General features: G+C 35.5%; 1 protein-coding gene across 1 annotated transcript; it reads right to left on the bottom strand.

Annotated features, from left to right (window-relative positions):
• Window positions 1-7,805: 7,805 nt before the first annotated feature.
• Window positions 7,806-10,014, bottom strand: LOC145129899 (nicotianamine aminotransferase 1-like). The gene is made up of 7 exons (XM_079064733.1): window positions 9,721-10,014; window positions 9,245-9,584; window positions 8,817-9,035; window positions 8,636-8,695; window positions 8,406-8,561; window positions 8,237-8,330; window positions 7,806-8,146 (listed from the first exon to the last, which is right to left on the bottom strand). The coding sequence occupies exons 1-7, from the start codon at window positions 9,984-9,986 to the stop codon at window positions 8,028-8,030; spliced, it is 1,254 nt and encodes a 417-aa protein (XP_078920859.1). The 5' UTR covers window positions 9,987-10,014; the 3' UTR covers window positions 7,806-8,027.
• Between the last annotated feature and the right edge of the window lie 6,075 nt (window positions 10,015-16,089).

The raw sequence follows: 16,089 nt of genomic DNA, 5'->3' as shown, positions 1-16,089 counted from the left end.
CTGATGTTATTTCATCTAGAGCTTCTATTGAAGGTAAAAAGTCTCCACCTTGCTCATTAATTTGATTAGATCTCATTTTATGGAGTTTTAGGGCTTATTCCATCTTTCCTTGAGGCTTTGAGTGTGTTGAGCTTACCAAGAGAGTGAGACTTCATATCTGGACCTTGTGAGGTCCCTAGAGTCCAAAGGTCCCAGCTTTATCCAGCTAATAGAAGAGCTTTCATGATTAAGACCCTAAATGGAAGTTGTTTTGGCATTTCAAGCCATAAGTGCCATGCATGGACATAAAGCTTGCAGCCTTACGTGGTATATTAGCCTTGGGAGGCTAGATCTAGAGTTTGGGGTTGTAAATCTTCCTTAAAACGTATGAATGAGAATAGAGTCTGAAAGGACTCGACGAGTCGGGGAACTGACTCGCCGAGTCGGTTAGGGTTTTCCCCGACGAGTCTGGACATGTGAGACTCGGCGAGTTGATGAGACAACTCGACGAGTTAAGTTGGGTTTTCGCGACTTCTCTGAAGGAACAAGGGAACTCAACGAGTCACATAGATGCACTCGATGAGTCGGGTCAACATGGACTGTTGACTCGAGTGTTGACTTCATTTGACTTTAGGGTTTGGTCAAGACATGGATTATTGAGACCATGGAGGGGTACTTTTACCCATTCCAAGAGTTAGATAGAGAGAGAGAGAGAGTAGCCTTTGGTGTATTTAGGGTTGAGATTGGAGTGTTAATTAGAGATAATTATCATATGTGTTAGGCGGAGGCTAGATCGGTCATTCGTGTACGAAGTTCATTTACTTGCTTACGAGGTGAGTCTTCTCACTATACTTACCTTGAGTGGTAATTTGTGTGACCGGAGGGTCTTGTATGCTATTATTGAGTATTGTGATATCTTGCATTATGTTTTTGTGATTTATGTTGTGTATTATATTGAGCTTTAGTGAGTTAGGACCGGAGGGTCCACCCGAGTTGTGGGACCGAAGGGTTTCACTGAGACACATTGACCGGAGGGTCTTATTTGAGATATAGCCATGAGAGGCTAATGAGTTGTATGTGGTATTTTAGGGAACTCACTAAGCTTCGTGCTTACCATGTTATGTGACATGTGTTTCAGGTACTTCTTTTGATCGCGGGAAGGCGTCGGCTTGATTGTACACACACACACGAGATGGAGTTTACCTTTTGATGATCCTGTATTATGCTTAAACAATTTATGAACATGTGTTTTTGATAAATTGTCATTTGTGAGATTTCTGAACTATGTTTATGAGAATTATGTGATTTTTAAAATGAAAAATTTGTTTGAAAATTTACGGTGTTACATCTTAACTCCAAAGGCATAAGTCAAATGGACCAAAAAGTGGCAAATACAACAATGAACTAGATCTGATGAACTAAAGAGCCATGTATGAACTTTATACTCTTAAAAGTATGGTAATGGAGTTACTTTGATAGGTCCAAAGTTTGAACCACATTTTCTACAATAAGGAAACCTTCTTGATCTTCAAGCTTGACTCAAAAATGAAGAAATAAGCTTTCAAATCATCAGAATTCTAAAAAAAAAAAGGTTAGGATTTCACAAGAATTCTTCTAAGGGTGATGGAGCCTAAAAAAAGATCAAACCATGTGGGTTCATTACCATTAAATAGTACCAAGACCCTAATAAAACATTCCGTCCATGGGCCTATGCGTATCGGGCCCCATGAGTAAGCACCCCGTGCCTTAGTATAATTATTAAAATTGTTAGTTTTCAGTGAATTAAACAAATTCAAGTTAGATTAAGATATGTATTGGGAACTAGAGTGTTAAACATTGGTTTGTACTACAAGAAACACATGATACGTACGTGGATCATAAGGAGTCACAATATTTCTAAGGCATTATTCGGTGTGTATATAGTATGGAATAACACTATCAAATTGTGTTGATTTGTTCTCGTGTTTATCTATAGTAGGGAGTTGAATGGTCAGGGGGAAAGATAGGATTATTAGCATGAGATGACTAGAGGAAACAGAGAGTTCCTTTCACACCAATTTTTTCCCGATGAGGAAAGGGTATAGTTTTCTATGGACGTTCTACATCATGCTTCGAGGGGTTGTTGAGATGTGATTCCTCTCTCTGTTATTGCGGTTAAGATAGACACCATGTTATGGATTTAGTTTATGATTTGATTCAGGGAGGAGTAGGCATTTCCATTATTGACTAAGAGTGTGACTCGAGAGAGTGTATTGGAGGTCCAACATGGAGTGGAGGAGGAAGTCCAAGATGTAACTCAGTTGAAAGCTATGTTGCTCAATACTGTCGATTTAGGATAAAAAAGGAAAAGGGGCACCAAGTATGGTAGGTTCCAGAAAACACATAGTGGAGTGTTCGGATGAACTGGGTGCCACAAGTGTTATAAGGAGGGGCACTATAGGAAAACATGTGAATTGATTATGCATGTATGGTACGATTGTGATCAGATGGGCCAGATCAAGGTCATTTGTCCCCTACCTGCAATAAAAGCAATGCAAGCCCCAGTTTATGTGACCTTGAGTCTGTGGGATGCACAACGCGCAAAGGAATCAGGAGTGGATCCTATTGATGTTATTGGTACGTATTCGATTTAATTTATTTATATGTTTTTCCTTTTATTTCATTCTTTTGTATATGTGCTTGGTAATGTTTCTGGTGAATCCTTTGTCTTCCTATTTTTGTTTTGTTGTGTGATCCTTGAACTAGGATCCCCAAGATCTTAGGGACTTTTAAAGGAACGAAGTTTCATAGGCTTAAAAGATTAGACATGGCCATTCCTTACGCCCTTCTATAATAAATTTCTACGACATTGTTGAATGGTTTGATGTACTGTCTGATTACGCCTTAGTCTTATCCTATTAGAAACAAGATTGTTATGAGTTGGGTGAGCCAATCTGGAACTTTGGCTTAGCATGGACATCATAAAGTATAGGGTGCGAATCTCCAACTGAGGGAGAGTGGATATTCTGTCGCAAGAGTGTGAGGAGCTACTTAGTCTACTGATTTTAGAATCATCACTGTTAAATGTGACTTGAGCATTTGGAACATTCATACAAAGCATTTGAGTTCAATGGAGCACTTGGAACTCAATTAAATCCCCATATCGTCTTGCATCGTCAGAGATGCAGGAACTGTCCAGCCAATTGAACGAACTTCTCAGTAAAGGATTCATTAGACCAAGCTTCTCACCCTGGGGAGCACCGGTCTTGTTTGTGAAAAAGAAGGATAGATCGTTCAGAATGTGCATAGACTACCAGGAATTGAATAAACTCACTATCAAGAACTGATACCATCTACCACGAATAGACGACCTCTTTGATCAACTTCAAGGAGCCAGTTTCTTCTCCAAGATTAACCTGAGATCAGGGTACCATCAGCTATGAGTCCAGGAGGCCAATATTCCAAAGACTGCTTTTAGAACTCGCTACGGTCACTATGAATTTGTAGTGATGCCCTTTGGTCTAACGAATGCACCCGAAGTGTTCATTGACCTAATGAACCGTGTGTGTCGACCTTACTTAGACAAGTTCATTATAGTTTTCATTGACGATATACTAGTCTATTCTCGAAGTAAGGAAGAACACAGCCAACACTTACGACAAGTCTTGGAAACCTTAAGGGTAGAGAAATTGTATGAGAAGTTCTCGAAATGCAAATTCTGGATTCGAAAGGTGGACTTCCTAGGTCATGTAGTCAGCAAGGAAGGGATACATGTTGATCCCTCCAAGATCAAGGCTATCGAAAACTGGGCGACCCCACGAAAGAGATTCGTTAATTCGTAGGTCTCACTGGCTACTACAGGAGATTCATCCAAAACTTCTCAAAGATCGCGAAGCCACTCACCACCTTGACCCAGAAATGTGTAACCTTCAATTAGGAAGAGAAACAAGAAACTGCTTTCCAGACACTAAAGCGAGCCCTTTGCAGCGCGCCGATCTTATCCCTCCTAGAAGGGACGGAAGATTTCGTAGTTTACTGCGATGCATCCAAGCAAGGGCTAGGTTGCGTCCTTATGTAGCGAGGAAAGGTCATATCCTACACCTCGAGATAGCTTAAGAACCACGAGGTCAAATATACCACACACGACCTTGAACTAGGAGCAGTGATTTTTTCTCTGAAGATCTGGAGACATTACCTTTATGGTACGAAATGCACAGTCTTTACAGACCACAAGAGCCTCCAGCACATATTCGATCAAAAGGAACTGAACATGAGGCAATGACGATGGGTAGAGCTACTCAATGATTACGAATGCGAGATTCGCTATCATACCGGTAAAGCCAATGTAGTAGCAGATGCCCTTAGTTGTAAAAAGTACTTGGGCCGCCGAGTAAAGTCTCTGACTATGACAATCCATTCGCACATGTCTACCTAGATCAAAGAGGCTCAGCTAGAAGCCTTGAAACCAGAGAATATGACAGGTGAAGCCTTAAGAGGAATGGAAAAGAACTTAGAAATCAAGGGTGGTGGAGTTCGTTATCTCATGAATCGGAACACGTGGAAAACTAAATCCGAGGTACATCGTACCATTCGAGATTCTTGCTAGAATTGGTCTGGTTCCTTATAAACTCAAACTACCGCATGAACTCAGTAACATACATCCCACTTTTCACGTCTCTAATCTCAAGAAGTGTTTGTCTGACGAGACTCTTGTAATCTCACTCGATTAGATCGGGTTAAACGAGAGTCTACACTTCGTAGATGAACCAGTGGAAATCATGGATAGGGAAGTCAAAAGAACAAAACAAAGTCGCATACCAATAGTGAAGGTTCGTTGGAATGCCAAGTGGGGACCAGAATTCACTTGGGAACGGGAAGATTAGATGAAACAAAAGTACCCACATCTTTTCCCTAGTTCATGAGTACCACTTTAAAAACAATTTCAGGACGAAATTCCCTCTAATGGGGGGATAATGTAACCACCCGTTATTTCAAGTCAATTTAAATCAAACTTATTCAAATAAAATTCTAAACTACATCCGTATATAAGTGAATCCACATAATAACATTGATGCATTAAGAACTTTAAATAACATAAGGGCATGTTTATATACTTATTATATGAGTATACCTTGGGAAAACATACTTATATAAGTTATAAATACTTATATATTTAAAACCATGCAAATATATGTTTAAATAAGATAAAATGAGTCAACATAAGTCAAAAGGTGAAGTTATAATCCACATTTAACACCTTGCATAGGTGCTTACGGTCTAAGAAATTTAGAATCAAGGTGTTTAAAGTCTAAGTAATCTTGAATCAAATGTGTTTTCGGTCATAAGCTTATAGAAATAAAGGGTTTACGGTTTGAGCATCTAATACCATCTTGTGTTCACGGTTTGGGGTCCTCCACTAGGACCGAAATAACTCCATGAGCACACCTTAGGACCGTAATCTATACCATGTTGCAAATATGGACCGTAATCTACTTCTTTTCTTAGCCGAAAACACTCTTAAAAATCTAGATATTTTACATATTTAACTTCCCAATGTGATATAATCCAATTACCACTGTAAACCTCACATTCACCGCCTCATGAGTTTCCTTCATACTTAAGATACAAATGAATTCATTTGAAACATACAGTAAACTCATTTCACTCATATGCTCTCAAAACACATATCAAATCCTTCGCATCTGCAAGCAGTTACCCAGAAATATTCAAACCTTCAAACTTTCATAAGAACTTCTCTTCAATTAGTAACTAATCTATACAAACTAATGTTAATTATCATGTTAAATTATTATATATCTAATTTATGCATATAATTATGTGTAAAATATAATTAGGATACGGTTAATTACATGTATTATATCCCGGGAATCATCGCAACCACATCGAATCTAACCAGAAACACACACTCGAGGTGAGTTCATACCCCTACGTTTTCATGATTTTTCACTGTTTTAGGGGGGAATACAAGTGTAACACATGAAAATTTGTGTTAATACCTAACTGTTTTCAATATTTATTAATCGTTGCTGTTAATAAAATTTTATATATATATATATATATATATATATATATATATATATATATATATATATATAAATTATATAATTAGGGTTCAACAGGCTTAGAATTGATAATTTGGCTCCATTTCCTGTTCCTTGTTTGGTTGTGGGCTTGGGGTAGAACTATTTATTCGAATGTCTATTTAATCATAATTATATAAATATTATGGATCATATGCACTACAATACATATTCATAATACATTACAGAAAACAAACATATAAACTATAATAAATGTAGTTTATGAGATATACTTACAGTTTATCAATTTCAAAGTAACTTTTCATTATTCGACTTGTAACCGTCAATATAGCATTTGTGAGACACACTTCTCGTACTTATTTAAGTATCAACCAAGTCCTGAAATTATAACCAGAGTCTCTTGGAGGGAGAGCGTGACACTTGTGTATAGATATATACGGGACTGACAATCCTGCAACTGAGTTACTTGCAACAGCTAGGCCGGCAGGCCTGATGTGACAAATGTCGTACCGATTGCGACGCCTGAAGAACGTCGTGTTCAAGCCATCTTAGGTCATCAAGCATGGTTATGATAACTCACAATTTGGTATTGAACAATACGATTAGTGTAAGAATAAGTAAACATCTTCACATAGTTTTACTAAATAATAAAATTATAATACAATATTTTACAAGTATAAATACAGAATACTAAGTCAGTACAGAGAAAACATACTTTTCATGGTTTCATATGGATTAAAACTATAGCATACTATATCAGAGTACGATAACATTTACACGTTTTGAGTACAACATATTACAACATAAAATATAGGATTTTCTGGGAAAATTATGTTTACATTTTTAAATAACAACGACAGATTTCAATTACAAACATGCTTATCAACTCACCAACTTAATTGTTGACACTCTTTTCAAAACTACTTGTATTCTCAGGAAATCAGTAAACAGGTATCCACAGGTTTTGAGAAGACGGAGCTTCATAGACTCATGTCTTTTAATTTTTGCTATACATTTTGGTGTCAATATACAATGATTTGAACACATATGTAATAACTTATACTTTATCAATACATGGTTGTTGTACTTTGATTACTATTATGCAATTGTTGTGATACTGTACATGACGTCCTCCGCCCTCGAATGTTTCCGCCGTTCCGGTTTGGGGTGTGACTAGACCCAACCTTCTCTATTCTCAATATCGAAGTTTGGTTCTTGTTAGAGGATTTAACAATGGAAGTTCGATGTTTGTTAGAAGGTGATGTGATTGTTGTGCAGATGATGTCAGCTTACTGTTTCGTTATCTCCGTGAGAAGGAAACTACTTATTACCCTTACACGTGGCAGACAGTAACAATGTCTCTTCAGTTACCTGCTTTCCACGTGGCATATTTTTATTGGAAAACATTTCAAATTCTAATTTGACGCCATAAAAAGGGGATTGACGATTCTAATTCGTTTTTTCCGCTCTCACAAAATTCTCTTAAGAACCCTAACCCTAAATTCTCCCATGTTCTAAAAATCAACTTGATTGAGTATCATCATGTCTAATGTGGATTTGTTCAACACTACCGATGACGATACCTCCATTCGTTTAAAATAAGACACTTCAGGTATGGTTATTTCCTTCGCTGAAGACATCTAGATCGTACTCTTTTCTCTTTTGGCCAAAGTTTTTGTACCAAATGTTTTCTACGGAAACGTTTTTAATGAGGCATATGAATATTCTTTTGTTTTATAGATATAATAAAAGAAAGAAAATCAAAGAGTTTACTGAATGCTAACTTGGAGAATTGATTTTATCAAAGAGTTTACTGAATGCTAACATGAGACTGAAAAACAACCCATGATCAGTTCAACAATTGTGGAGCAGTGGAGCATGACTTCTCAAGTTAAAACAAATTTGTTCCTCATAAAGGAGGTATTATTCATCAAATTGCAAAAAAGTGAGCCTTAAAGACACGGAATGCAAAAACCTCAAGACAATTTTCCATTGTCACATATTTTATTACTCCTGTTTTGCATGTCTCAAACAAAACGCTTTCAGCCTCACAATTGCATCTTGAAGCACATTTGGCTCGGCAGCAAAACTCACTCGAACCCAGTTTTTCATACCGACAGCATACCCTACACAGATATAACATTAAAAGTTAAAATTAAAATTATAGTAATATAGACAAGTGACCACTGTTTATGCTAATGAAGGTGCTATTTCACCTGGAAAAAGGATCATGGATTCCTCTTTAGCCAACTTCATACAGAAGTCTGTATCATCAGCAACATCAGCAAAAGCTTCTAGTTTCAACTTCACCTGTACAAGCAAATTCAGTCAAATTTTAACAAATTGTATTTAACGAACAATAGCTTTATTAATAAATATCTCTACCATCGCAAACATTGATCCCTCGGGTTTGTGTGGGCATGCAACAAAGGGTATCTCTTTAAGCCTCTCATAGAACATATCGGAAGCCCCCTTTAGTATTTTGTTGATATTCAAGAAGAAAGAGTCTGGCGTGTTCTTCATGATATAAGGAATAGCTCCCTACATACGTTTTAAATATTCAATGTAATTGAAATGAGTCATTGTTCAAAAATATTAATTATTCAACTACGGACCTGAATAACGGTTGGGGGATCTGCTGCTATCACAAGAGTACTCTTTATGGTTTCAGCAAGCTGACATGATTACAAATGTTAGATACGAGAAAATTTTGATTTGTACTTCTGGAAAAATACATATATAAATGTTAGAGAAGTTCAAAAGGCTAGAGAGAAAGAACAAGGAATAGAGAAAAACCCCAGTTTTGCGAAGAATGCCATTAGGATCAGTTATTGCTATCCAACCAAAACGCCAACCAGGAATGATCCATCGTTTTGATAATGACCCAAGCGTCACAACTGGTGCTATATCCCCAAATACTCCCATGGGGATGAAAGGTTTTTGTCCAAAAACTTGATAGGCATAAACTTCATCTGCTATCACCAAAATCCGAAGTTCTCTTGCTAATTCCGCAATCTATAGTTTTGGAACAAACAAAAACAAGAATCTATGTTCAGTTTACTAAAATCCACATCATTGACTACACGTTACGTACCACATAACATCTATGTTTTTAAACAAAAACTAGAGTACATATCACATAATATTCAACCATATTTGTAATAGGCATGCGATTATTCTATGGCTGCATGTGGGAGAAATGAAACTAAAAGAAATAACCACACCTTTCGCATATGGTCGATTGTGAAAACATTTCCGCAGGGATTTCCAGGGTTGATGAGGACAATAGCCACCGTATTTTCATCTGCCAATGCTTTGACACCATCAAGATCAACTTCCCATCCTTTCTCAGGGAGGAGATCAAAATGGCGGACCTCAAGTGGACTAAATCTAGCACGGGCTTCATAAATTGGGTAATTAGGCCGAGGAAAAAGTATATTAGCACCCGGACGTGAAAGAAAAGTTAGTACGACTTCGATAGCATGATTTGCTCCAGCCGTAAGGAAAACATCATCAGCTGTTAATTCGTAGGGAAGGTCTCTCGTTAGATACTCAGCAATAGCCCTGTTAATGAACAAAATAGTTGCAACCCATCATAATGATATTGTTGTATCTTTAATAATGATGCTTAAAATCAAAATCTGGAAATAAAGATAATACTAGAAGTACAAATTTTTAAAGTAGAATGGAGGTAACAAACCTTCTTGCAGGAATAATTCCAACACCAGCAGGGTAACCATTGAACTTAGTGGACTGGATTGATTGAACTAAGGCCTCTTCTAATACAGGAGATGGTTGGAAGCATGGATACACAGAAGGATCACCATGTCCGAGATGAATCATTGGTTTCCCAGTTGCGGTTTCATCAATGTTGCCCATGATGGCTTCCAGGATGTTTCTGATCGTGAAAGATGCAGCAGCATGAAGCTCATGGTTCTCCTTGAAACCCCATTCCTGCTTCTCCATTCTTCTTGCTCTTCTTCCTTAATTTTCTTTGTTTATGTCGACAATGGCTTGATTTATAGAAGTCCAAATGTGGTTGAGTGGTTGCTAATAGCGGTGGGTCCCAGCAAATGGACATGCACTGGGTTTAAATTTCTGCTGGTCGCTTGCCAACAAATTCTTAACCACCTTCCACACATTTACTCTACCATGATGATGAAGGGTTCACATGTTAAGGACATGTCACAGTCATACAATTAACAGAACAAATTTTTCTTTGTTTCGGCAATTTCCATGTGCCACTTACTCTGCATTATATTGATGAGACGCTCACATGTTAGGGACATATACATGGGTGAAGAGGTTATTATATTTGAATGTACTCATTGGTTGTTATTCAAATTATAGACATAAAAACAACATTTCTAGCTTAAAGTCCCAACAATTATCTTGCAATATGACAACTCATTCCTACCATAACAAGTTCTTGAAAAGAACAAATTTTACGCACCATTGGCACTTTAACCCAACTATAATTATATTTTCACAAAGCATTAATTGGCGGTAATATAGATGCATGCACCAACGGAAATAAGGGTTTGAATGCGGATAATTGCCCATTGGTTACCTATTTTACCAACGATTTTTTTTTTAGTAAATTACACGATTCGTCCTTGGTTCAGTGTCAAATTGGGCGTTTAGTCCTTATTTTCAAAAATTAACTCGGACCGTCCTTTATATTGTTAAAAGTTGCACATTTCGTCCCTATCAAACATAAAATGACTATAATACGCTTTTCTATTTCTTTTTACTTTATTTTTAATTTGTTTATAATTATCTATTAATTATAAGTATTCTAAAAAATGAAATGGACCCTAAGTCTTCGAGGTACACTCTCTCACTCAGAACATCTTCTCCATCTTCAGTGAGAACACCAGTGCCACCCTTTCTGCCAGAAACCACTGCATCAGCCGGCTGCTATCCCTTCTGTCGGAAACATCCTCTGCCGCCATTATCTTTCACCCCATCGAGATCCAACACCAGACGCTCTAACCTAGATCACCAGCGTTCCTCTTCCTTCTCTTTTCCGACCGTTGGAGCTAAACACAGAGAGATAGAGGGGTGTCGCCACCTCCATTGCCACCTGCACATCGTCCTCGTCACACCATTATCACAATCTCTCTCTTACTCCAAGCTTCCTACTTGTGCACCACCATCGATGTAGACCTGTACTCCGGAAAAAAAATGAATCTCAGATCTACACCACCATCTCGGGTATCAACATTAAACGGACATCATCTCTGATTTGCACCTTTTTTCTCAGATTTGCATCTCTTCTTCTCAGATATGTAAACCGCTCATGTTCTCCGTTTGACTACAATCTTCATATTCTCAGATCTATAAACCCTTCATATTCTCCGTATGACCACTGTCTTTAGGTGGCTGGTGGTCGGATGGTGTTGGTGGCTGGAACTCTTTATCTTCTTGGATGTTTGTTGGTTGGTAGTGGTGTTGCCGGAAAAACTTGTATGGTGAAATAAGGAAACGAGAGTGTGAGAGGTGTATGGTTTTGTTGGGATTGATGGATTTTCTAGATTTACAGATTTTGATGGGTAAGGGTATCAATGAAGGTCGTTTCAAGGTCGGCGGTAGGTGGTCGGAGATAGTGCTCGGCAGTAGGTGGTCGGAGATGGTGGCCGGCGGGTGGGTCTACTTCCTGAAACTTCAAAGGGGTGGGTGGTTTGAGTGGGGGTGGGGTATAGGGGGTGGACCATTTATTTATTTTTTATTTAATAAATTGAAAATAAAACAATAAGTAAAATAAAAAAAATAAATGATAAGGGTAAAATAGTCATTTTATGTCCGTTAGGGACGGTCCGCGTGAAAAAATAACATCACAGCGACGGTCCGAGTTAATTTTTAAAAATAGGGACTAAACGCGCAATTTGACACTCGGACCATCGTGTAATTTACTCTTTTTTTTTCATCAAACCATATAAATCACAAAAATCATCTTGCCATGGTTTATCGCGATACGGTTTGTATTTCACAAATATTTCAAACGGCACTATAGTATGCAGTGCAGAGCTTGTGGTTTTAAATTCTAAAAGTGTGAATCAAAACGTACCGCATGTATGTGACTGATATATATATATATATATATATATATATATATATATATATATATATATATATATATATATATATATATATATATATATATATATATATATATATATATATATATATATATATATATATATATATATAGGGTTGAGATCGGTTGAGAACTCATAGTTTCCCGAGAACCCGAGAACTAAAAGTGGAGCGTTGGATCAAAAGTAATTCATTAAGGACATGATCGTTATCTTACCAATCTCATTTAATGTTTAATTTTTTTGTGCTATTTAACATATTAATATAAATGTCTAAAAATTTACATCATAGATCAAATTTTCATATTTTTTTAAAAAAATTGTATTTTTCGGTTTTTTTTTTAAATGCAGATTTTTTAATTTTTTATAGAAAAACATGAATATTCGAAAAAAAAAATTGAAAATTTTTTTTTTAAAATAACTGCAATTTTTTTAAAAAAAACTGTATTTTTTTTCAAAAAAGCTGCAATATTTTTAAAGAAAACTGCATTTTTTTTCAAAAAAAACTGCAATTTTTTTTAAAAACTGCATTTTTAAATAAAAAACTGCAATTTTTTCAAAAAAACTGTAATTTTTTTTAAAGAAAGTTATATTTTTTTCAGAAAAAAACTGAATTTAACAAAAAAAAACTACAACTTTTTAAAAAAAACGACATTTTTTTTTAAAAAAAAAGTAAATTTTTAGGTGCATATATGCATATTTTTTCAAATGCACATATATACATTTCTTATACTATAATATTCGTAAGTAAATCACAACAAATCTCATATTTATTAATTAATCTATAAACATAATAGTACAACTATTTTATTCGATACAAAATAAAATATAAAAAATAAAAAAAATGCAACAAATTTCAAAGCGTTTTCATGTCTTCGTGTCAATATTTCCATATTTTCTTCAATTTATCATTTTCCACCTCTTCAATATTCACTACAATTTCTTCCAAATCTACAAGAAAATTAAAAGGAAATTGATTGATGCAAAAACATTCACAAAAATACATATGTGATTTACATGTGAATCATATGTAATTCATATCTGATTTACATGTGTATCACATTTAATTCATATGTGAATTACATGTGAATCACATGTAATTCATATGTGATTTACATGTGAATCACATGTAATTCATATGTAAATTACAATTCATATGTGAATTACATGTGATTCACATGTAATTCATATGTGAATTACATGTGATTTATATGTGAATCACGTGCAATTCATATGTGATTCACATGTGAATCACATGTAATTCACATATGAATTACATGTGAATCAAATGTGATTCATATATGAATTACATGTGATTTACAGGTGAATCACATGTGATTTACATGTGAATCACATGTAATTCATATGTTTCCATGTGATTTTATTTACTAAACCAAATGATTTTAGTTACCAAAATATCTAACATTAACACCAGTTAAATGCTTATCACTTTAATACCAATTTAAACAGCTGACATGAATTATGACACCAAGTTTCATTCAGTTTATTTCTTATTGGCCATTGTATTTTGAAAAATCTAAACTAAAACTATAGCTACCATTGTACTTTCAACTTTTAAAATAAAAATAAGCAATAATTTTCTATTTTTTCAAGTAAAATGTTGTAAGCATGTAACTGGAAGAAATGAAAGTAGAAGGCTATAATAAACAAATTAATCAAAATACGTATAGGGACAATAATGTAATTTACACTATAAGATGGATGGATTAATATACCCCACGATATGTTTCTCCTTGCAAATATTGTCGGATGGTCAAGTCCATAGTTCCAACAATACTGTTCAACACAGTTCTTTTCACATTTTCACTTCCTTTTTAACCTGAAATGTCAAAAGTCTACATGATTTCTACTAGATATATCATATACTGTATATATCACAGGCTGAATTATACCCAAATCAGTCTATGCACACACAAACACATACAAATATAAAAATGTAATTCATAAAAGTCTAAAACTAACATATATAATGGAATCATTTTCTACACATATTAACAAATAAATAAAACATCAAAATCATGAAACCAGAAACTTACTTCTTTTATAGAAACATTTCTAAGGTTATTTCATTCCTATACAGTAACCACACATGGTCATGGAATGTAACACTAAATTCCACCACCTTGTTTTTTCAATTACCATGTCCATTCCATTCCACTGTCATCCCATTGCATTCCTTCAAAACCAACAGACCCGGCCTAATCTTAAGCTGATAAGCTATTGAATGAAGACAATCAATAACATATCTAAAAGCAAGTTACAGAATTATAGAATTGGGACTCTGCAATCACGAAATCAACTGTATTTTTCAAAAAAAAAAAAAGTATAACAATGTGCCACCTGAATTAATTCTAAATGCTTCATCAGTTGATTTCTCAAGAATAGCAGCCTGTACAAATGAAAAAAGTGTTCATGTTTCTAAATAATAGAAAGAATTTGAAGTTTTTTTAAAAGTGTTTTTCATTTATGATTTGACCTGAGGTAGATTTATTAGGACATAAAATTGGTCAAATGTAAACAATCAGTGGTCTCTCTCTCTCTCTCTCTCTCTCTCTCTCTTGGGACATAAAACTGACCACTATTTTAAGGCCAAGGAAGAGAAATTGCATAACATTTCCTACAATAATTTCTCTAGTCCAATTCAAAATTCAATTTTGATCTTGAGTTCACACACACAATCCGAAATTCAATTTTGATCAGAAGCTTTAATGGAGCTTCGGTTAGTTCAGTCGCAGGTTGTTAGTAGCATACCTGCAAAAGGCTTTATAGAATCGCAGCAATTCATATGCTATCGCCAACTTATCAAATCGTTCGGAACGAAGAGAATTGTTCAGGCAAATGCTATCAAGCTCAGACCTGTTCGATTCAAGGTTCAAGCCGCTGGTATTACATCAATGCAGTTTATTTCCTCCAAATTTTGCAATGTGAATCGTTATTTCTGATAAATCGTACGTTTAATTTGTGGTTTGTAACTTGAATTCGAATTTGGTTTTCCAATTGATTAACGATGGGAAAAACTCACCTGTGATCAACGAGATAAAGCCGCTCATCATCGAGGTCGGACAGACTCTGTATTGAACGGACGGTGTTGCTGCTTCCGAACATCGAGTCGTCCTCTGGCTCAGAGACCGAAAGCTCAGAGGCGAAGGAGAATCGGGAGGTTCAGAGCGATCGGACCTCTGGTTGATTTATTAGGGCACGAAACTTCGAGAGGGAAGAATGACGCAACCACCGCGATGTTAAATCTATCAATCATCGGAGAATCTTCAATGAAGGCGGTGGTTGTTGACAGATGTAGGGTGGTTGTTAGAGGGAGGAGGGAGGGGTCGACGAAGAGGGAGGAGGTAGATGGAGTCAGTGAAGAATCGGAGAAGGGAACGAGCGATAGAAAGACTAATCACGATCTGATATGTTTATTAGGGGAGCTAATTACATGTTCCCTTAAATGCCCTTATCTTATTTTATTAAGATACCCTTCCTTGTTTTTTTCCTATTTATTTACAAAATTGCCATCAAAGATCTTAGCCCTTAACTTTTTTAATCTAATGGTCCACTTTTAGTTCTCAGGTTCTTGGGAAAATATGAGTTCTCAAATGATCCTTGCTATATATATATATATATATATATATATATATATATATATATATATATATATATATATATATATATATATATATATATATATATATATATATATATATATAGTGGCTGTTTACCCGCGGAAAGCAGCGGGCGGCGAATAATAATTTCGGCAATTAATTTTTTCGGTGAACACTGATTAGTTTCAATTCAACGATTAGTTTGTTTTATGAAACATGTCGAATTAAAAATAAGATAAAATGTATTGGTGTACCTAGATGATGCGACGACTTAAAATTGTCCATTGAATAGTTTCTAAGGGTGATTAATTTTTTTCAACATGCTATTTTGAATTAAAAAAATTATGATGT

The sequence above is a fragment of the Lactuca virosa genome, chromosome 8, assembly GCF_052849685.1.
Source record: "Lactuca virosa cultivar CGN04683 chromosome 8, Lactuca_virosa_CGN04683_v6, whole genome shotgun sequence".
Lineage (NCBI taxonomy): Eukaryota > Viridiplantae > Streptophyta > Magnoliopsida > Asterales > Asteraceae > Lactuca > Lactuca virosa.
Note: the sequence above shows the minus strand (reverse complement) of the source record. Positions and strands in the feature narration are given on the sequence as shown.

What these genes read in the sequence shown, in the direction of transcription:
- LOC145129899 (XM_079064733.1), bottom strand. Translation starts at nt 9,986, where the DNA reads ATGGAGAAGCAGGAATGGGGTTTCAAGGAGAACCATGAGCTTCATGCT. An exon ending in ATCCCCCAACCGTTATTCAG is followed by an intron (nt 8,562 to 8,635) that starts GTCCGTAGTTGA and finishes AAACGTATGTAG; the next exon opens with GGAGCTATTCCTTATATCAT. An exon ending in AGGGATCAATGTTTGCGATG is followed by an intron (nt 8,331 to 8,405) that starts GTAGAGATATTT and finishes TTGCTTGTACAG; the next exon opens with GTGAAGTTGAAACTAGAAGC.